Raw genomic sequence first — 21,638 nt, forward strand, 5'->3', positions numbered from 1 at the left:
TATACCATTTGAATACAGGTCCTATCTTTATTATTTCTTTTATCTGGTGAAGTAGTTTGACAATATGGATCCCCTCAGGAAACATTCAAATAATGTCCCCTTAACCTTTTTAAAATCAAAATAAGCCTATTTCAAGTTCTTCTGACAGAAAGGGCCTTTTGGGTGATATGTTCATCAATGGAGTAAAAAAGGAAGAGCTTCTAAAAAAAAAGGAAAAGATTATGCAGGTAAGAAAAGGCAACCTAACGCACGTAATCTTTTTTTTTTTTTTCCCCCAGAAGCTCTTAATCTTATTTCCTTCCTGCTGGTCTCCCTTTTGCATTTTTTTTCCCTAAATAGACAGGCTTAATGGTCTATAGAAGGAATAACTAACCTTCAAAAAATGATAATTCTTTCAAGAGTAGAGGGTTTAACTGAAATGCAAAGTGTCTGTAAAGGGTGTATTTTATGAAGAGGGGGAGTTTAGGGACCTAAAAATGTCCCCGGGTGGCAGAAACGATTAAGTGCTCAACTACTAATGAAAATTAGCTGTTTGAACCCACCCAGAGGTGCCTTGGAAGAAAGGCCTGGTGACGTGCTTTTGAAAGGTCACAGCCATGAAAACCCTGTGGAAAACAGTTCTACTCTGCATACATAGGATCGGCATGAGTCATAGGCAACTTGACAGCAACTTGTACGTATGTAGAGTGGTTAAGAGCTCAGCTGCTAACCAAAAGGTTGGCAGTTCGAATCCACCAGCTGCTCCTTGGAAATCCTATGGTGAACTTCTACTCTGTTTCTTAGGGTCATTATGAGTCAGAATTAACTCAGTGGCAATGGGTTTGGTTTGGTTTTTAGTTTAGGTAAAGAGACCTAAAAAGACACCCTGTTCAAATCCTGAAATAAAAAGATTGCTGATTAGTAAGTAAGAGGCTATGGTCATAGTCACCCTACCGTGACTTCTAGGTTGTTCTCTAGATGTCCCCTCAGGGACTCTGAGATTTGGAGCCTGATGTCACAGATGATGGAAGGAATGTTAGGGCACAAGGCTGCTAAGATTTCTTTAGATTTGTGTCTTTTTAGGGAGAAGGTGGGTTTTTTTTTTTCCTTTTTTATTTTTTGGTGTTTATTTGCAATGTCTTTCAGAGTAAAGGGGCAATCTTATGAAAATATGGAATTGGCCATAGTAACCCGATTCAGCAAACCAGTTTCGTTTGGGTGATTTTTAGCCTGCCTTTGAGAAACAGAAATGGGCAGGCTGGAGTCTCCCAGACCCTGGGTCACTGAGCTGAGCTAATGTTGTGCACCTGATGGCTGAATTAGCTGCAGCCCTTGTGTCCTCTGCAGAACATATCTCTTCTCTCAGTTACTTGAAATAAATAGATCAGTGATATCGTAAAAAAAGAAGAAGGCTTTAGCAATAACCACCCCTCCATTTCTGTATGGAAAGCAGTGTAAACCTCAGTGATTTTAAAGACAATTTTAGGGAGGAGAGAGAGCCCACCTGTATGGCCCGGTGAATTAATTTGGAATATTTGATGATAAAAAGGCTGAGTTCTTCGGAACTGGCTTTAAAAGTCACAACCCATGGCCATCTGAGGTATTCACTGACTAGGGGCTCTTCTGTTTATTCCAAATACCTCTTTATCATTGGTTTTGAAAGAATATGATTTTCTGTAAAGCGCTTCCACTTGAGAAAAGAATCAGATAATGAAGAAGTGATGCTGCCACGATGACAAGCCTTTAGGTCCTCAATAGAATTTCTTCAAACTCAAAAGACCTGGTTTTATCATTGAATTCAATGGAGGAGGGGGAAGGGGGCTAGGGGGGCTCATTATTTTTTCCTTTTTTATCTTCATAATAAAACACTTAGTGAGTAAAAGCCCATGGATGAGCCACATTGCCAACCCAGAGGGGGTGGAAGCAAAAATTTTGTGTACTGTAAATCAGAAATTCTAAGACAGAAGAAGAATTGAAGCATTCTGATTACGGCATTGGCAAAGAACGCTGAATATGCTGTGGACTGTCAGAAGAACAAACAAATTAGCCTTAGAAGAAATACAACCTGAGTGCTCCTTACAAGTGAGGATCACAAGACTTCACCTTACTTACTTTGGACATGTCATCAGAAAAGAGCAATCACCAGAAAAAGGACAAAGGACATCATGTTTCATAAAGTAGAGGGTCAGTGGAAATGAGGGAAACCATCAATGAGATGGACTGACACCATAGCTGCAGCAACAGGCCGAAACATACCAATACCCATGAAGCTGGCACAGGACTGGGCAACATTTTTTTCTTTAATACATAAGGCCACCATGAGTTGGAGTCGATGCGTCAGCAACTAGCAACAGCAACATTGGCAGTAGATGCTGAGCACATGTAATTTACCAGGATAATACTGTTACCCTGAATACAAGTGTGGATAAACGCCTCGTAAGTTTGAGAAGAAGGAATTTACTGTTGTTAGTTGCCATCACGTCATGGTAACCAGAGCCACTTAAATGTCAATTATGATGTTCCCAGGTTCTTTGGATAGCAAATTTTGGCTTCTTTGAGGGATTCTCCCGGAGCAGGACATGGATCCAAAGGCGTCTATATAGAATGTCACTGCTTGGAGACGGACCCAGTAAAAAAAAACCCGTGCCGTCGAGTTGATTCCGACTCATAGTGACCCTACAGGCAGAGTAGAACTGCCCCATAGAGTTGTTTGGAGACGGAGGGGTGGGCAAATGGACTTGGGTGGGGGGTCCCCTCAGGATTGTCCTATGGACAAACAGGAATGGAATCAGATGAAAAGAGTTGGTGGCATCTGGTGTTTAGATTACCCTGCTTTGTAAAGTGCGCCTTTAGGAGACTAATACACCAGAACCCTTACCAACTTGTAATTTCTAACCTTTTCTAAGTTTGAATGGACTTCAGGAGATTTTCTCCTTCTTTACATTAGCAAGCAAAATGTACCCCTCAGGTTGACTGTATGAACCGAGAAGCCAGGTAATTGACTCTGGAGGGAGGACCTGAGTGGTTGGCATAGCCAAATAAAATCAATCCAAAGTCCCATGGAGTAGCTCTCCAGGAAGAGTAGTTAGCTCTAGGGTCCTGATACTCAATTTCTGTTTCTCATCCTTACGTGGTGAACAGCGGCTGTATACTTTCCCCACTGACAATGCTATTTCTAGGCCAAAGCTGATACAGCCAAAAGGAGCCCTTCAAATGAAAGATAAATAACAATTATTAGAAATCATAAGGGTTTTTTGTAATTGAAGTCGTGAACTGTACTGATTGCCTCGGAAACTATATGCTATTTACCGCATTTTATTAACTGCAGTGTAGGAGAGTATGCCTATTCTTTGTACTGGCATCTTGTAGATATATTGAGATTTTTGCATAAATGTGTTATTCATCACAGACCAAGCCACATAAATAAAATATATAGAGAGATATTAGTACTGTAAAGAAAGTCTTGGAGAAATAGCTTAGCAAGTGACAATGCTGTCAATGAACACGAAAGACTGAAATTAAGCCTTGCTTTTTTTCAAAACACAGCCTTTAAACAAACTGAACTTCAGTTCTTCACGATCTGGAACAGGTAAAAGAAGATATTCAAAGCACTAAGTGGGGTTTCTGCCAGCTGGTAGAAAGGCATCCTTAGAGAGCTGAAACAACTTTTAAGGAAGAAAAAAAAAAAAAACCTACTTAAACCTGGAGAAGAGTCAGATGATTATTCCTCTTCTGGAACCCTTTTGACAAACTCCCACATTTTCAAAGAGTTATATGGGATTTAGGCAGACATTGACTTTAATGTGAGTTGCATTGCTAAACTACATGAAGTCCTTTGAAAATTTAGGGTTTGGTGTTTGTTGTGAGTCAGACAGTGGTTTGATTTACGTTGATGGAATTGAAGAATAAATAAACATGGGCACTTTGATGCAAAAATACAAAAGCTCTAAGTAGCCCACTAGTCAGGCAGGAATAACCAAAAAGAAGAAACAAAATTACAATATCCAATTAAAAATGTAGCTGAGGAATTTCAGTGTCATCTAAAAGCATAAAAAAAAACATGGACACTTGGACAGGGCCATCACAAGATACCAAGGGCAGGCGTTAGAGGCCATTCTCCTAAAATTTTTTCCAGTTTGGGACTGCAAGATAGATTATCAAAACAATTTCTATTCAGAACTTTTCCTGTTTACAACTCATATTACAAAAAGTTATATTACCATTGTCACCTTTTAGCAGTGTGAGCGATATGATCTCATATTCATAATATGGATGTTTTATATTTGCAGCTTTATGAAAATCTATAGATATCAATATCAGTTTTTAATGGAGCTTGCTGAAATCCTGATGCCTGGGAAGTTGTGCTGTTCTGCTCTGGAATTATCACAAAGCCAGATCTGACAACTACAATATGCTATCAGGAAAATGTGACTTTTAAAGTGTGAGAGAAAAATTTTCAGCATCATGACCAATCATATTTTAGTTTGGAATTAAAAACTAAGGTCTAGATGTGATAATTAGTCGAGTTACCTCAGTTGCAACAATCCCTCTATCCCACCCAAGGCTGTCTGTCAGCGTCAATGAAATTGAATGTCAAATTGAAAAACTCTAAAGTTATTTCTTTGGTATTAGAAAATCACTAGCAAATCACACCTTCCTGCGCTACTGGCAAGATAAACAAAATTAGTACATAGCCCTCTCCTTGTTTAGTCAAACTTTAACCAAACTGTTTACACCAAGTGTGAGGCTAGTCACATACTGTACCTCAGTGTACGAGGATTTTACCTAGCGTCCACTCTTGATACTGACCTCTCTATACCAATTGACGTAGTTAACCACTGCCCCTTCAGTCTCTTTAGCTTCCTTGTTTAGCACTCTTTTTGTTCTTTCTTTATCCCTATGATCTTCTTTCTCAAGCTTAATTAGTGTTCATCATAGCAGTACCCCTTGCTTATTTATTTATTTTTTTCAATACACTATCTTTGGGTGACCTTAACCAATCAAGTCTATGGCTTCAACTTCCACCTACATGTTGATGACTCCCAGCTCAGTCTCCTTCCTGAGTTCTAGACCAGCATTTCAGATTATTAATTGCCTGGCTGAATATTTCATCCCAAACCAAAACCAAACCCGTTGCCATTGAATGAATTCAGGCTCATAGCAACCCTACAGGACAGAGTAGAACTCCCCCATTGGGTTTCCAAGGCTGTAAATCTTTATAGAAGCAGGCTGCCGCATCTTTTTCCCGTACAGTGGCTGGTTGGTTTGAACTGCAGACCTTTTGGTTAGCTGCTGGGAGCTTTAACCACTGTGCCACCAGGGCTCCTGAATATTTCATAGACACCTCAGAACCAACTTGTCTCCAAGTGAAACTATCATTTTCCTCCTATTTCCCATCCTTTAAAGAAACAATAAACGAATCTGTTCTACACCCCACATAGGTCTTGGGTGAATTGATACCAACATCCACTCAAATGCTGAAACCACAGATCTAGGATTCATCTTAAGAATTTTCTACTATGTCACCACCAGAATAATCTTTCTAGAAGGCAAATCTCACCAGATTTACATTCAGCAGGTTTCCATTGCCCACACTAAACAATCCAAACCCTTCAGTATGTCAACAAGGCCGTCTCTGGTCAACAAGGCTTCCTCTCTTGCCACTTGTCTTCTGGCAGCCTGTGACCCAGCCATTCTATTTACCACTTCCCAAATGTACACCATGTTCTCTCAAGCCTTTTAAATGACGCCCCCCTTCCAGCCTTACCTTCCTTCTCCCCCAAAAGTATCCTTGTTTACCTTGTGCAGTCTTGCTCAACTTTCAAGACTCCACTCAAGAATATTTTCCTGTGTGATTTTTTTGTTGCTGTTGTTCTCTATACACATTCACACCTGCCCCTCTAGGTATAAATAGGCACCTCCCTTCTCTGTTCACGTAGAGCTGTGTGCAGATATTATAAAAACATTCAGTGATTATTGGTGTCTGTCTGTCTCCCCTAATATACTGTGAGTCCCTTGGTAGTGGATGTAGTTCCTCATTCATCTCTGTACTCACAGCGCTCAGCAGTGACTGTTTCGTTGGCGGTGCTCTACAAATGTTTTTCTAATGAGTATACATTGAGTATAAATTTGGATCAGCCATGTAAAACTGGATATATTCCTTAATATCTGATTGGAACAAACTATGATTTGGGTCCCTATGGCGAATTTTCTTTCAGTGGAAATTGGGGTTGTTCCTTGACCCAGTTTATGTGTTTTCTGCAACCTACTTCAGCAATTCCCTTTCCTTCAAACTGATATTCACCACTTGATATTTTAGAGTTTACTGTCAACTCTATGATTTTAGAAGGATAAACCTGTGGGTAAAGTGTTTGATTACTCATTTAGGAATATGGATTTATCTGGCTTTGTATTTCATAAAGATTTATAGACTGATACCCTCAGAAATGAGCTCCTTAGTCTTAATCTAAGCATATAAAGCTGTCTACTAGAAAAAAAAATCAAGAGATTATCCAGTCTAATATTCTAATATACTGTTAACTTAGTTTAATTTATGGAATACTAGTCTCTAAGGAGCAAATTTTACTATAATTTTATTATACCTTTTGACAACAGAAGCTGAGGCTTAGAGATTAAACCACTTCCCCATGGATACTCAAAAAACTAGTAGCGGGGCAAAAGATGACTCAATACTGTTTTCTTTTCCGTAATAACTTGTCTTTGTTGCTTTTTATACATGAGTACTCAAATGATTAGCATTTAAAAAAGCAAGATGTTACTACTACTCATGGATTGTCTTTGCAGCATGCTTATTTGTTGTATATGTTTGCTTGCATTTCTTCACTAAAGAGAAGGCAAGCAATATAACTCTCTCTCAGCCTTGAAAGTTTTCTCAGGGGGAAGAAAAAAAAGAGCTGGGCTCTTGGTGCTTCTGGCAATTTTATCCTAAACACAAGCAGCACCCAAATTGTAATTCTGATAAGTATTTCAGTTCTTTCTTGAAAAATTAAATTCACAAAACAATTGATTATCAGTTATAAATGGCAAAAACACCATCTGGTTTTTTAAAATTGGTTAAATCCATGTAGCAAAAGGGAAAAAACAAAAAATGCTGGAACTTATGGTTGGCGAGGAGTTCTAGTCCATGAAGCACAAAATGACGAGCTTTACTATGAGAAAGCCAAAGTAGTCATAATTTGTGTTTAGCGGCCTCAGGAATTTGATACGTTCTTCACATGTTCCATATGTTAAATCACTTGGCGAGATCTTTAGCGTGAAAGAGCTGGGGGTGGGAGAGGAGCGTGGCTAGTGGATAGAGTAGCAACAGCTTAATCCTAAATTCTCAGCTCTGTTTCTTTCCATGTAGACTCAGTGCTCAAGGTGTACTGTGACTCAGTTTCTTCACCTCGACAATTGAATGTGCAGGTTCTTTAATCTTAAGGCACTCGTGGCATTTTTGTGGAAAATTTTAAAGCTATTTGCATTTCTCTGCTGAGGTAAGTAGTACAGCATTAGCATCTTACAGAAATGTCCCATGTTATTCTTTGCCAATTGGAAATATGAGTAGGTGTTCATTGCCAAGAGAATGAAGGGAGATGAAAACACTCCACATCTCCCAATGTCCCCATACTGTGTTCCAGTGTGGGTGGATTATGGCCTGGCTAGATTTTCTGGGAGATGCAGCCTCATGAGGAATGCTTTTCCTTAGGAGTGGATGGCAATCCTGTTATTTTTTAAAAAAGGTTCCGGGTTGCTGGCATATTTTCAATTTATGTTAAAAATGTAGCTATCCTCGGCTTATTATTCATGCACTGTAATGTGAAATTTATTCATTCACTCAACAAATATTTATTGAGGTACAGTGCATCATAGTGGTTAATTGCATAAACTCTGTCTGCAACTTAGAAACTGTGACCTTAGGGCAATTGCTTAATCTTTCTAACCATGTTTAAAAAGTATAACATGGGAGATAATAAGTACTAATTTGGGGGATTGTTCCAAGAATTAAATGAGATTATGCATGAATAGCATTTAGTAAGAGCTCAATAAATGCTATATACCAGTTGCCATGAAGTCCATTCTGACTCATGGTGATGACCCCACATATGTCACAGTAGAATTATGCCCCACAGGATTTTCAGTGGCTGAATTTTTGGAAGTAGATCGCTAGGCCTTTTCTTCTGAGGCACCTCTGGGTAGACTTGAACCTCCAGCCTTTCAGTTAGCAGCTAAGTGCTTTAAGCATTTGCACCATTTCGGAACTCCAATACATGCTATAATAATAATAATAGCAAATATTCACATTACTATGTGCCAGGATCTGGGCTAAAGTGCTAGGGTTCCTGGCACATAGGACCTTACTTTATAGTTCGCCAATCACTGGGAACATATATATGGGCTCAAATTTTGCCCCGATTTTGGTGAAACTCTGCTTTGCATTTGGTCTGATCCAGGTAGCTTCATTTGCAGAGGTGATAAGATTATGTAGGACTTTGCAGACTGCGCACCATTCTGGTGAGCATGTGGAGATGGTTTCCGGCCTCATGTAGTGCTATTAGCCTGCTGGAGCTTCCTGGAGTTCTGGAGGACTGCCTGCGGTTCATGCATTGGGGCCTGTAATTACAGAGCAGAATATCCACGGCTGTGAAGACAGGGTAGTCTCAGAATTAGTTTATGCATAATGAATAATGGTAGGCTGTTTCTGAGTGTAACTCATTTGGTGGGTTGGCAGATCTTGAAGTCCTTTTTGATAGGTATTATTTATTTATTTATGATTTTTCTAGCAAGAGGAGGACAGAGGGCCAAGGAAGTCGTTTGGTGCAGCTTCAGTAGACTATAGCTCAGACTTAGCAATTTACTTTCAGTGATCTCTTGGTCATTTAGCCACAGATAATTTGTCATGGTTTGTTTTAGCTGTTGTGATATTGATATTTATTATGCAAATTGTATTTCCTACATCTTATTGTTCTGCATTCTATGAATACTTAAATTATTATAAACCCTTACACTTAATATGGCTCGTCCTTCAATTTGATGCTTGAGCAACAGAGGGTCAGAGCACACATGATCTTCTAGAGGAGAAGAAAATAAGTAATTAAAAAGCGGACAAACAAGAGAACTGGCTGCCTGGTTGAAAAGACAGCAAAGGCAATTTCGGAGGGACAGCAAGTCCCGAGAAGCAAGTCATCTCAGCTGGGAGAGCCTCTCCCAGACACATGGAAACCTCAAAGCACCTGTTGATGCCCGGCCACCAGAGAAAATAGGAAGGGTTGTGTGCTTAGAGGAGGGGTTACTGGGTTTGAGTCTGGAAGGAGGAACATGGTAGACCCTATGTGCACCCTCCTGCTATCCGCCCTGCAGCCTGGACCGAACAGATTTTTGTTTTGTTGTGTGTGTGTAATCTTAAATCTCATATATATATTATGTATATTAAATACACATATACCTCAAAACCAGGAAGGAGGCCCTCAGCGAGCTGGGGGAGCCTGAGCTGAACCCTCTCGATCGACCTTTACTGAGAATCTACAGCAAAGACACCAACTCAAGAAGCCCAGCAACCGACTCCATGGTTCTTCTCCCAACTATGCCCAAGTCTACCGCTAGGTTGTTTGAGCTGGCTCTCCCGCGCCGCCGGACGTGCAAAGCACGCATGCACTTCTTCCAGATTGTTTTGTCAATCCGGGGACCTGCACTCTCAGTCTGCACTCCCGAACAGCCCCCGCTTCCCAAAGATCTATTCCTTCTGTGCAAGGTGAGTGACAGAAATTTGCAAGGTCTGGCTTCCAGGCCAGATGCACTCGGAGTACCGGGCAGAGGAGCCTCCTAGGGACTCTCCAGCCGTCGGTCTGATAGAGCGATTGCTGTTTTTTTTGGTATAAACATTCCTAACAAAGGTGTACAGGAAGTTAGACCCGCCCCCTGGAGCCCGAGCCTCCACACGCCAGGTACCCAAGGGAACACTTTCCTTCATCCCAACAATCCAGGGAAAGCAAAAACGAATTTTAACATAAACATATTTGCATACGCCCCTCCCCTTGGCCCCGCCCCTAGATGGCGCGGGCGCGCGGCCGAACGCAAGCTCCGGGGGGCGGGGAGGGGGAGGGGGCGAGTCCAGCGAGAGCGGGGTTGGGCTCGGGACGCTGTGATTGGTCTGCTCGGACTCCGCCCCCAGCGCATGTCATTAGCATCTCATTAGTTGTCCGCTCGGGCTCTGGAGGAAGCCGCGGCCGCCAGTCTGAGGCAGGTGCCCGACATGGCGAGTGTTGTGCTGCCGAGCGGATCCCAGTGTGCGGCGGCAGCGGCAGTGGCGGCGGCGGCGGCGCCTCCCGGGCTCCGGCTCAGGCTTCTGCTGTTGCTCCTCTCGGCCGCGGCACTGATCCCCACAGGTAGGTGTGGGCACCGGCGGGTCGGCCCCCTAAACCTCTTAAGCACCCCAGTAGCCGTAGCCATGGAGGGGGAACGTTTCCATGACAACCTTCCCCCACTTCCTAAATCCGAAGCGGAGGGAGTGTGGAGAGGGAACTCAGCGGTGAGGTGAAGACTGAGGGAATCCGTGATTCTCTGCCCCCTGGCCCAGCCGGGTGTGATCGGAGCCCTGAGGGATGGCTGCACTCACGCCTTTCCCCCGGGCTTGGCGCGAGGTGCGGAGGGGGATGATAACGGGGGCCGAGGGGCTGGGGAATATGAGGGAGAGGGATGCATCCAAGGCAGCCCCCAGACCCTCCGGGCTGTGCTCAACTCGCTGTTGTCCCCGTAACTTGCAAGCCCTCCCACCTCCCAGGGCTGCCCGTCCGCCCCCCTCTCCTCCAGCCCCTCTGCCCCCCGCCCGGTTCTCTGTGCCCTGAAGCCTCCCGCGTGGCCGATTCCTCGCCGGCCGGGGGCATCCCCACGCTCGTCTGATCCCTCCTCCTCCTCCTGTGCCCCCTCCAGCCGGGACCGCAGCCCCCGCCCCTCCCTCGTGCGGGTCTCCTTGGCCCGGCTCCAGGCGGGGAAAGTTCTCCGGGCCTGGCCCGGCGGGGGCGGCTGCTGTTGGCGCCTCCGCGGGAAGGAGCCGGGAGCCCGCAGCCTCCGCGGGAAGGAGCCGGAGCCGCCTGCCCCACATGTCCTCGGCCGGGAGCCCGCAGCCGCCGGGAGCCCGCAGCCGCCGGGAGCCCGCAGCCGCCGGGAGCCCGCAGCCGCCGGGAGCCCGCAGCCGCCTGCCCCACATGTCCTCGGCCTGGACCGGGGCACCGGCTTTCCCGGCTTCGCGTCCTTTCCGGCAGGCCGAGGGTGACGGAGGGAGCGCCCGCGTCCTCTGCGGCCGGGCGGGAACCCCGCGGGCCTCCGCGCGCCCCCGGCCTGGGGAGCTGTCTTGGGCATTTGCCCAGGGGCGGCTCTGCACGCCCGGCGCGTTCCCCGAAGACGCCGAGCCCTCGGTGGGAGCGCGGCGTGTGGCCGCCCGTGTGCCGAGCGCGTTGGCGCGGTCGGGAAAGAAGAGGGCAGTGTTTGCTTTCGCTAACAAAAGGGAGGGAGCCGGCGCTCTTCCCCAGCCGGGAGGCCGGCGGTGCTGCGCCCTGCCTCCGCTTCCCGCCACCTCGTCTGGCTCGCAGCCGCGCGGCGTTCCTGCGCCCCGGCCGCCTCGCCTGCTGCGGGCTCGGCGGGGATCCGGGGCCGAGCGGCACGGAGCTGCGGAGAGCGGGGGCGGTGCAGGAGGGGATGCAGCAGGGCTCTGCGCCTGCGAAGCCCCTCCTTGCTGCTCCGGAGCTGCAGGACCCGGGAGCAACAAGTGGCGGAGAAGACCGAGAGCTCAGCCCCCACCTGCGGAGCCCCCGGCCCGGGCGGGCCCAGCGCTGGGGCCACCGTGACGCCCCGGGGGCGCCTCTCTGCTTGGGCTGTGTCTTTTGTTTACACGCTAGAGGACACACAGTTATGTAAACACCGCAGGAGACACGCTGTAGGAAATGGGGATGTATCGGGGTGCTAGCTGCGGGTTTGAGGGACGCTGGCTTGGTTATTTCCCCCGATACAGGCTTGGAAAAGGAGGTCAGCTGGGGAACCTACTGGGGCTGTATCGGGGTGGGAATCTGGCAGCAGCTTCACTTCCAGCGCTGAGGATTTTTCTAACATGCCACTGTCTGGATGTTGTTTGTGTTTTTCCTCTGTGAATTCTTAATTTATGAGTTACGAGATAATTCAGTCCAGCCGATGCCGGTGTGGTTACAACTTCATTTCGGGTGATGTCTTTGACTGGATGGGTTCAATAAAATGTTCCTGAAAGAGATCCCCGTGCTGCTGCATTGTAAAAAGCGCCAGTGTCAGTTAAACGTGAGCGAGAGTAAAGGTTCCGTAACTGGCGCATAATAGAAGCAACAATAGACTTGTACTGGCTGCAAAAAAAAAAAAAAAAAAAAGTGGCGGGGGGCGGGGGAGAGGAACGGTGGTCGGGGATATTGTCTTTCGACTAAAAATGGGAGCCGTGCAATGCCGTTTGGCAGCAGACTCGGATTAGATTATGCCTCCCTGTCAAACCAGCTCATTGATGACACCCGGTAGTAGCGACAGTACTATATTTGTAACTATCTGGCGGTAAGAAGTTGCCTTCCTGGCGAGGGATTATATGCTGACTTAGAAAGGAGCGGTCTGGAACTCAACCGTGCATGGCAAAGCTACATGGAAATTCTGTTGCCGGTTACCATGGAAGCAGCTTCTTGCTCTTGTGTACATCCCTGTTTGTACGTTGGTTATCAGATTGTGTTCAAATTAGAAAGTAATTGGGTTTGATTTGTAGTGAGGGGGTGAGATGATTTTCTTTAATTTTTTTTTTTTTTTAGTGCGTAATGGCAAGGTGCTGAGTCTGAGAGGGGGTCTTTGGCTCAGTCCCAGGTCCTGGACTTGGTGGGGAGGAGGGTAAATTTCAGGTGGGCACCCGGGACTTATCTTCCATAGCCGTTTTAGTATATTAAGCTTTCTCAGAGGCCTCCAGTTCCCACTCAGGGTTAGAGAAACCTGTTGGTGCTGCCGTCTAGCTTCATTTGGCTTGTTTCATTTACATCCTCGCTGGGAAAGCTAACTAGGACTATTGTGCAGTGGGTTCTGGTTCTGTTGTCCGCGGTAACTGAATCTTTCATCTCTAGAGAAAATCTTCTCCCATCCTTCCTCCCATGGCGTTTGGGTGAAATGGGTGTTAAATCAAAAGCAGCTAAAACGGGATCGCTTAGGTTCACTCCACAGTATAAATCACGCCTGTTAGGTTTTAGGTGCATGCATGATAATATTTTTGATTGGAATGAACCAGTGGTTGCTAACTCCCCGTCTTATCTTTTGCAGGATTAGAGAGGATGGCTGATGGGTGGGCGTTTGGTGGTGGCGCCGGGAAGCCCGGGCTGAGTTTTGTTTGTCCTGGCCTGTTGGGGCTTGGTACTGGGGATAGGGACTTTACAAAAGTGCCGCCCTTGCTATTGTTGCTCTTCCCTGCATCAAATTGAATAGCTGCAGGAGGGACTTGCACTTGTGTGTGGTAGCTTTGATAAAATATCCCTCATTAATGCCACTTTATATTTACAGTGTGTCATCGGAGACGCACAAGGCTTCATTTAGTGACTTGTGTGACGAGACAAGCTTGCATTATTTGCCTGGGACATTTTGGAGGAACAAGAGACCCATTGAGCAATCTTTTGAAATGAACAAATACGAAAAAGGGGGGAATAAAAGAGCAGGCAGTTCTCTGGAACAAAGAGCTTTATTCATATGGATGTCGTACATGCTTTATCCAGTTTTCCCCAGTGGCCCTCCTGGTAAAGGGGAGTGGGACAGGGAAGAAGCCAACAGGCAGGAGGATACTTCGCTTCCTCCCTGACTTCCTGACTTCATGTTCTTATCTGAGTTGGCCCCTGACTGCTCATCTCTCCCTTTAAAATCCCAGAATGTAGGAGATCTTGGGTCTAAAAGGGGGATTTTGAAATCCTTTCTCCCAGCTCTGAATTTCAACAGAGGGAAGTACTAGCTACCTGTTGAGATTGATGATAGTTGGAGGATATATTGGTTGAAGGGAAAAAGAGATGTCACTTTTCTATGACATGTGTCAAGAAGTGGTTGATAGAGAATGTCAGAGTGGTAAGATGTCTTGCAATTATAATATTAGCCTTACTATTCCTTTTTTAAAATACGGTGAAAATTAGAATCCAAAATTTTCATTATCATTAATGGTGCTGTTGGTGTTTAGTGACTTGTTCACACCTCACACATTTTACCTTTGCACATAAGTGAATTTTTATTATTCCTTGGTCTGTACTGCTAAATGACTTTCAACCTTTAAAAAATTGATAATATTACCAGGAATGTACACTGTCTCATTCTCTCTGGGTTTCTGTATGTGACATTTTAATGCCTCATCAGCCGCTTAGAATTTACCTTTTAAAAAATGGTTTTGTGTTTGTGTGTGTGTTTTTAACAAAAGGCTCATTTTTTGTGGGAGAATTTGTTAAATTGGGCCAAACTAATCAATTGGCACTATGATTTGAATGGAAATTTACCAGCATACTGAGAAGATTTATGAGAAATAAATCCAAAGAATTTAAATGCTGTATGTCTTTCTTGAGAAGACTAGGGCTGACCGTTACGATGGGCATTTTTAACTGAAAATCCAGCACGGAAAGGAGAAATCACACAGCGACATCTGTTGCGAAACTGAAAATTTGCTGCTTTGAGTTGCAAGCAATTAGTCCTGTATAATCACCTAATGGTACCAGTTTGTGTATGTGTGTGTGCGCGCGCACGCGTGTGCACACGTGAGCTCATACAAAAACGTATATACGTATATGCATATACAAATTATCCCAAACCTCACCTACATACAATATTCATGAAAAGCATTTAATAGAAGATGTAACATTTTAGCAATAAAGCTCTCTTTCTTAATATTACCTTCTGAGGAATTAGAGATTCTTATAACCCAGGAATTTTTGAAGGGGGAAGGTATTAGAAATCATCTGGTGAAATTCTGTTATTTCGAAGTGAGGCAGCTGTGGTTCAGAGAGGGCAGGACTTTGCTTACAGTTGAACTAAGGCTAAGGTAGCTACAGATTCTGGACTGGGAGCAGGTCCCTTGATGTCCAGCCAGTGAACCTCCTGTTCCACCTTCCTGTAGGGATGCCCCAGCCAGAGATATGGATCATGAATAGACAATATCTTGGCTAGGAATATTTTGTGTTCTGAAGGCAGCAAGATTAATTGTGGCTCTAGGTAATAAACCCATGGATCAGAGGCATAACCTCCAGGAAGGAAGAACCGGTTCTTGGTAGGGTTTTCTTTGGTCTTGACAAATGATTCGGAAACCTCTGGACTTTATTTGGCAGCCATGATACCAGGGTCATCAAAAGCACCTTCATAGGGGAGAGCTCCGGGTTTGTGTTGCTGTAATAAGTCAGAGACATGAAAACTATGCCTCAGAAGACTCACGCTTAGATTTTTATCTGTCTTTTCAAGGATTACTATTCATAGCAAAATTGGTTCCAAATAACTGAGGTAAAAAAGAAAGGTTCTTAAGTCAAGAACAAGAACACATCTTGATTTTCTTATCAGGCACTTGTTCCTTTTCGTGAAGCAGAGAAAAAGCTGAAAATAATTTTTTCTCTTTTTTTAAAAAACAGTAAAATGGTTTTTGCAAGATGACTTTTTTTTTTTAATATTGATCACATTTCCTTTTTTTCCACATTATGAAAATTTTCAAATACAGAAGTAGAAAGAATGCCAAAATTAACCCTTGTGTCCAAATCACCCAGTTTCAGGAATTACCAACCTATGGTCAATCTTATCTTCATGCTCCCTCCTCCTCCCAGATTATTCTAAACAAATTGTGGGTATCTTATTATTTCATCCTTAATTACTTTTTAGAATAAATGTGTATAAGATATGGCTCCCACCCCCACCTGCCTAGTCACAGTATCGTTGTTTGAATCTACATATTCTCAACTGGATATGCCGAGTTTTCGCCTTTGCTTTACTGAGGAACGTAGAGTGGTTGTTTCGCTGGGTAAAAGCAAAGGGAGAAACTAGTGAAGTCAGAGTGTGATTACTGTCTACACTGAAGAGACCTTTTAGTGTGGTTTGGTTTATTTTGAGCAAGGTTTTGTTTGGCCTGGATAAGATGAGTTTTATTGTTGTGTAAATATGGTTGTGTAAATACGCTGCAATTGTAGCTAATCCCTCAACTGTGGTGTGCTATGGAAAAGCACCCTTGGCGAGATTGGCCATTTCCAGTTGTTCACATAATGAATACCTTCTATCTGAGGACTTCTTTAGGAAAGGCTTATTTTAGTTTGATGGCTGTGAGGTACCTCATTCGTATATTTATCTTTAAATGTTTTCATGGCATAAATGCCTTTGTCTTTTGCGAACATATCACTTAAAAGAAAACAATCTTTGTCCCATTTCTAACTGGCTAAGTACTAATTTCAGCCTGTATTCTGTAATTGAAGTGATTACAAAATGCCTTCTTGATGTGTGAAATCCATACAACCAGCTGTAAGTATGTGGTCCTAATTTTTGTGGGAAAGAGGTGTGGGGTGGTAGAGACAGAAAAGGTTATTTCTTTTACTTCTAAATATTTGCTTCATTGATTTAAAATATGAATTTTTCATTTCAGCTAGAAATATTGGAATGCATCAATGTTAATCTGTGAACTTTTTGGTCTCTCTGAAAATAGGTTGGCTCCATTTCCCAGCATTCGCGAAATGGGAGGTTTTTTTGTTTTTGTTTTTTTGAGTATGTGTGTTTAAGAGGCTCTTTCTTGAACGTTGTATTTAATGTGGACTATAATTTTATAAATCTGAAGCATTTGGTTTTTTGGTTTGTAGCCAAGTAATTACACATGAGGTGGTTTGAGGGTTCTGAGCGGCTCTGGCCAGGTAAAAACCCGCCTTCTGCGCCCCTCCACTGAGCTGGCCTCTGCACTTGCAAAGCACAAAGGAATGCCTACATTCATGGTTTGGGGAGCGCTACCAAAATCGAATAAAAAGCCTTTGTTTGGAAACCATCAATGAGGGAGGAGCCCACTGGAATGTTTGTAATTACAAGTGGCACCTCCCTGTTTAAGTTTCAGAGCCACAGTTTCTTTTTCAGAGATTTAAATGGCAGGCTCTAGCCAGCAGCTGCTGCTGTGGTTACTGGGCAGTGTCTCTTTGAAGATCTTCCAGTGCTCAGTCTCAAAAACTTTGGTGCAGTTGGCCTTGAATTAGGTTAGGAAAAATGGAGATGTAAGTATTTATATACATGCCAGCAAAGAGAGAACCTTGCAGGTAAGGTTGAGAGAAAGCAAGCACTAAGAAAACCTCTTATGACTGACAGGTGTCTTGAATACGGTGATTATCTTCAGGGAGATGTAGGGTTTTTAGCAGATGTTTTTTTTTTCTGGAGCATAGTCATTCGACCCAACATTTTGATGTAGATATTTCAGAAATGTTAAATAGGCTTGAGATGAAAGTGCTGTGATATATATTTAAATGCTACTCAGTGTTTGAAGTTTATATTCCAGTGAATGGACTTTAAAAAATGTCTAGAACAAGCATCTTGGTCTTGGCAGTCTTCCTCTGGAAGATAGGAGCACTAATTCCTTTTCAGCTCTTCAGCACTGGAGGAAAGTGTCAAGTTGGAATTAAGTTATGTGATCCTTACGGGGCAGAGGAGAGGGGATCTGCCTGCTTTGACACTTTCGCATCTAAAAAAAAGAGCTCATCAGCCCTGTTATCTCCTGTTGACCATTCCACTTGACTAGGATTAACCTAAAAGTTAACACACCAAAAACTGACCCTTTCATCTTTCTGCCATATGTATCTACTTTCTTCCAAGCCTCCATTATAGGGAATGACATCACCATCATACTGGTTTCCAAGGCCCCAAAATTGGGAGTTTTTTTTTCTTTCTTAGCTCTCACTCTTGGACTGAAATTAAATGGGGCTGGTTGTTTCTCCACAACATTCTCTGGAACCCACAACATCTTCTCCAAACCGTGTTTTACCGGCAGAAGTGTAGCCAATTCTCCCCGACTCCCCCTAGCCTCTGCTAGTCAGAGCCTGAGTTACCTACCGCAGCCCTAATTCTTTTCTTGACATGATTATGATGCCTCCCTTTCAGAAACCTTGAATCAAATTCAAATTCCACACTGTTTTGTCTCTAGGTTGTTCCTTCCTCAGTTGCTCTCATTTCCTCTCTAATTGCCCTCATTTCTTATTACTTTTCAGCCCAATCCTGATGGGACTGGAAGACTGATGATTCTCCAGTGAACCTGAGGAAGAAAGTGGTTCTACCAATCAGCCTTCAGCTGGCTGCCATTACATAAAATTGCTCTTATCTGTTTTTTCCTTCACTGTCTTGATTTATAGGTATAGGATTCCTGATTCTTTTTGCCTACCTTGAGAATAAACACTTTCCCTTTGCATCTTCCAGCTTCACTAACATGCACTTAACCTAAAATACACCCAACACAGATGTTTCTTTCTCTGCTTTACAGATGTATACACGAGTATATTTCTTTACACTAAGCCAAAAGTGTGTGGATGTTATGGTCATTATTTTAATGAAAAATTTAAACTTTAAAGTGCTGAAAATATATTGTGCCTTTTTGGAGCCTTGGTGGTGCAGTAGTTAAGAGCTGACTGCTAACCAAAAGGTTGGCAGTTCACATCCACCAGCCACATTCCTTGGAAACCCTGTTGGACAGTTCTACTCTGTCCGGTAGGGTTGCTATTAAGTCGGAATCAACTCAGTGGCAATGGGTTTGGTTTGGTTTGGTTTTTGGTGGTCGATGTTTGAATATTGGAATTTATTGCTCCGTGAAAATAGTGTAATTAACAAATCACAAGCTGACAAAGTAAGACTTCCAGACAAAACATGAAATCCTTTAGAAGTAGAAAGTCTTCTTTAAGGGTCAGAGTCAAAGGGGCTAGTCTGGAGCTGCTGATTTGGCAGTATCTCAGAAGATAATCCAAGAGATAACCACATTTGAATGCTGTTTGGTTCATACAGTTACTAAGAAGCATTTACCTGGGGAACTGGAAGTGCTAAAGCCCAGGTTTTTCTTAGTAATGTTTTACACATTTTTGACTTTGCAGCTCACACTAACAGCAGGGCAGGTCTACGAATTTGGCCACATTTGCATTTTGGTTGATAACATAGAGGGTGAGTTGTAAGTGGCTTAAGAAAAAATGAAACCTTTGTTTCTCAGCCTAATTGCTTAACTTGTTATCTTAAAGATCTTTTGAAAGCCTTTATCTGGTAGTAGTATCTGCTGCAATTCTTCCCTGGTATTTTTTCTTTGCCTGGCATCCTTGCCCTGCAGAGTTCAGTTCTTGTTAGTAGAAGGTTATGCAGCATGATAATACAGTGATATAAATACTCGATTATCATGGAGTATTTTGGAACAGTCTTGGGGGAAGTAGTTGTGTGTACAGATGCAGTATGTATTTGGCTCTTGGCTGAATATGCCTGTGATAAGCCAGACCACCCAGACAGTTACAGGCTTGATTCTTTCTTTTGAAGAGACAAAGAACATTGCTTCATTTCTCTTGCAGAAACCCTTGCTTAAACAATGAAAACTTCAAAGATAGGGAGGGAGAAAACCAGGTTAATTTAGTACTAAATTACTGCTCAAATGGTTTTATCTCTTAAAAGGTTCAAGTAGAGATTAACTTAAATGACACTGAACTTCACTTTCCTTGTGCATATCTTGTGAGCTCACATCCTTGTGAGGAGGCCTCTATCTCCTTTCCTTTAGTTTTGTTAGTAATGTTGGTTGCTGCTCACTTCCCGTTCCTGAAGCAAATCTCTCCATCTCTGGGCCCGGTTGGCAAGAATAGCCAGTTTAGGTTACAGAACGTAAAGCCTGGTGCTTTTCTCACAAATTAAAAACAGCAAAAAATAAGCTACTTTATGTAATGTCAAACAGAAAATAAGATCATCTATATGAACATGCTTGAGAAGGAAGTATTACATACATGTATATAGGGCTTATATTAAAACAGCCACTACCTACTGGTGGGTGTTGTATCTCTGGCTACTACTACTACTAGTCTCGTTTGTAAATCCCTGGAGTGTTTAGGAATACCAAAAAACATTGTGCTGAAAGGATTAATTCAGTATCCAACTGTCTGTAAGGTGAAACTGAAGAACAATGTGGCAGTAAGATCCCACCTGGGGTGAATGTTTTTTAGAAGTAAATGGAATCATCCATTTGGAGAAACTAACAATGATTATAGTCTCAAATTACCAAGCCTTTAAACACAGAGAAGATTTTATTTTATTCAGCATCCTATATTGAATATGTTTTGTTTAATAAAATATTTCTTTAGCTAACCGAAAAGGCATTTAGTGGCAAAATAAACATTTCAGGGTTATTTTTTAATTATCTGTCTGCTTTTATACCAGGCACTGTGTTAGGTACATTCATAATTGGGTAGGATGATCCCTGTGTTCCAGAAAGCTGCAATCTGTTTTTTCTCATTTTATTTTGAAAAAATGTAAAACCACAGGAAAGTTGAAAGGAAAGTACAGTGAGTACTTGTATACCCCTTAAAAGTATCAACTCTTCACATTTTGCCTGTTTGCTTTATCTCTGTCCTCTAAATTATGTACATACATACTCTTGTATCTTTTTCCCCCCTAAACTTTGTGAAAGGAAGATGCTGACATCATGACATTTCACTCTTGAATACTTCATCACACATCTCCTAAGAATAAAGACATTTTCCTATGCTATCTGAATACTACCTTCATCACATTCGAGAAATTTAACATGGATCCAATAATGTTATCTAGTATCTAGTTCATATTCAAATTTCTCCAGTTGTCTTTATATCTGTTTCTTTGTTCTCCTCGATCCAGAATCCATCAGAGATCACATTGGATTTGGTTTTCATGTCCCTAGTCGTCGTCTTTATTTTTTTTTGGAGACCTGGTGGTGCAGTGGTTAAGAGCTTGGCTGCTAACCGAAAGGTGGGCAGTTTGAATCTATCAGCTGCTCTTTGGAAATTTGATGGGGGCAGTTCTACTCTGTTCTGTAGGGTCGTTGTGAGCCCTAATCGGCTCAACTGTGTTGAGTTTTTTTTTTTTTTTTGGTTTAGCCTCCTTTAATCTAGAATCATTCCTCTGCCCTCCACCTTTTTTTGAGAGGAGTTCATTCTTGGCATTGATATTTTGAGGAGTCCAGATCTATCGTTTTGTAGTATATCTCACAGTTCTACAGATTGTTTCCTAGTGGTTCAATTCATTTTTGACAAGAACACTGCATAACTGCTGTTGCCACCTCCTTGTAGCAGCACCTTGTCAGGAGGAACATATAGTATCAGCGTGCCCGTGAATCATAGTCTGCCGTATTATGGGTGATGGTAGTTGGTTAGTTTAGGTGACATTTATAGATTTCTCCGTTTTTATCCCTTTGTAATTACTAATAAGTGATCTGTGAGAGATTTTAAGACCGAAGACCCCGTTCTCTAATGTTTCACTGCTAAAATGATCAGAATTAAATGGTATACCGGTGGTTTACAAAATTGTGATTTTCTAATCCTGGCATTCCTCCACATTGAGTAGAGATATTCTTGTAAAAAAGAAGGGCTTTCCTTACCCCTTCCCTCCTTTTTGTTGTTGTTGTTTTTTAATCCTTATGGACTCGTGGATTAAAAAAAAAAAAT

General features: G+C 43.0%; 1 protein-coding gene across 4 annotated transcripts in view; it reads left to right on the forward strand.

Annotated features, from left to right (window-relative positions):
* The first annotated feature begins 10,226 nt into the window (after window positions 1-10,226).
* Window positions 10,227-21,638, forward strand: part of CADM1 (cell adhesion molecule 1) — a 372,290-nt gene continuing 360,878 nt past the window's right edge. For all 4 annotated transcript variants that reach the window (XM_023558163.2, XM_023558164.2, XM_003418223.4 and 1 more), the window contains exon 1: window positions 10,227-10,364. In XM_023558163.2, coding sequence (XP_023413931.2) covers window positions 10,232-10,364 — 133 coding nt within the window. In that variant the 5' untranslated portion in view covers window positions 10,227-10,231. The remainder of the gene's footprint in view (window positions 10,365-21,638) is intronic.

The sequence above is a fragment of the Loxodonta africana genome, chromosome 15, assembly GCF_030014295.1.
Source record: "Loxodonta africana isolate mLoxAfr1 chromosome 15, mLoxAfr1.hap2, whole genome shotgun sequence".
NCBI lineage: Eukaryota > Metazoa > Chordata > Mammalia > Proboscidea > Elephantidae > Loxodonta > Loxodonta africana.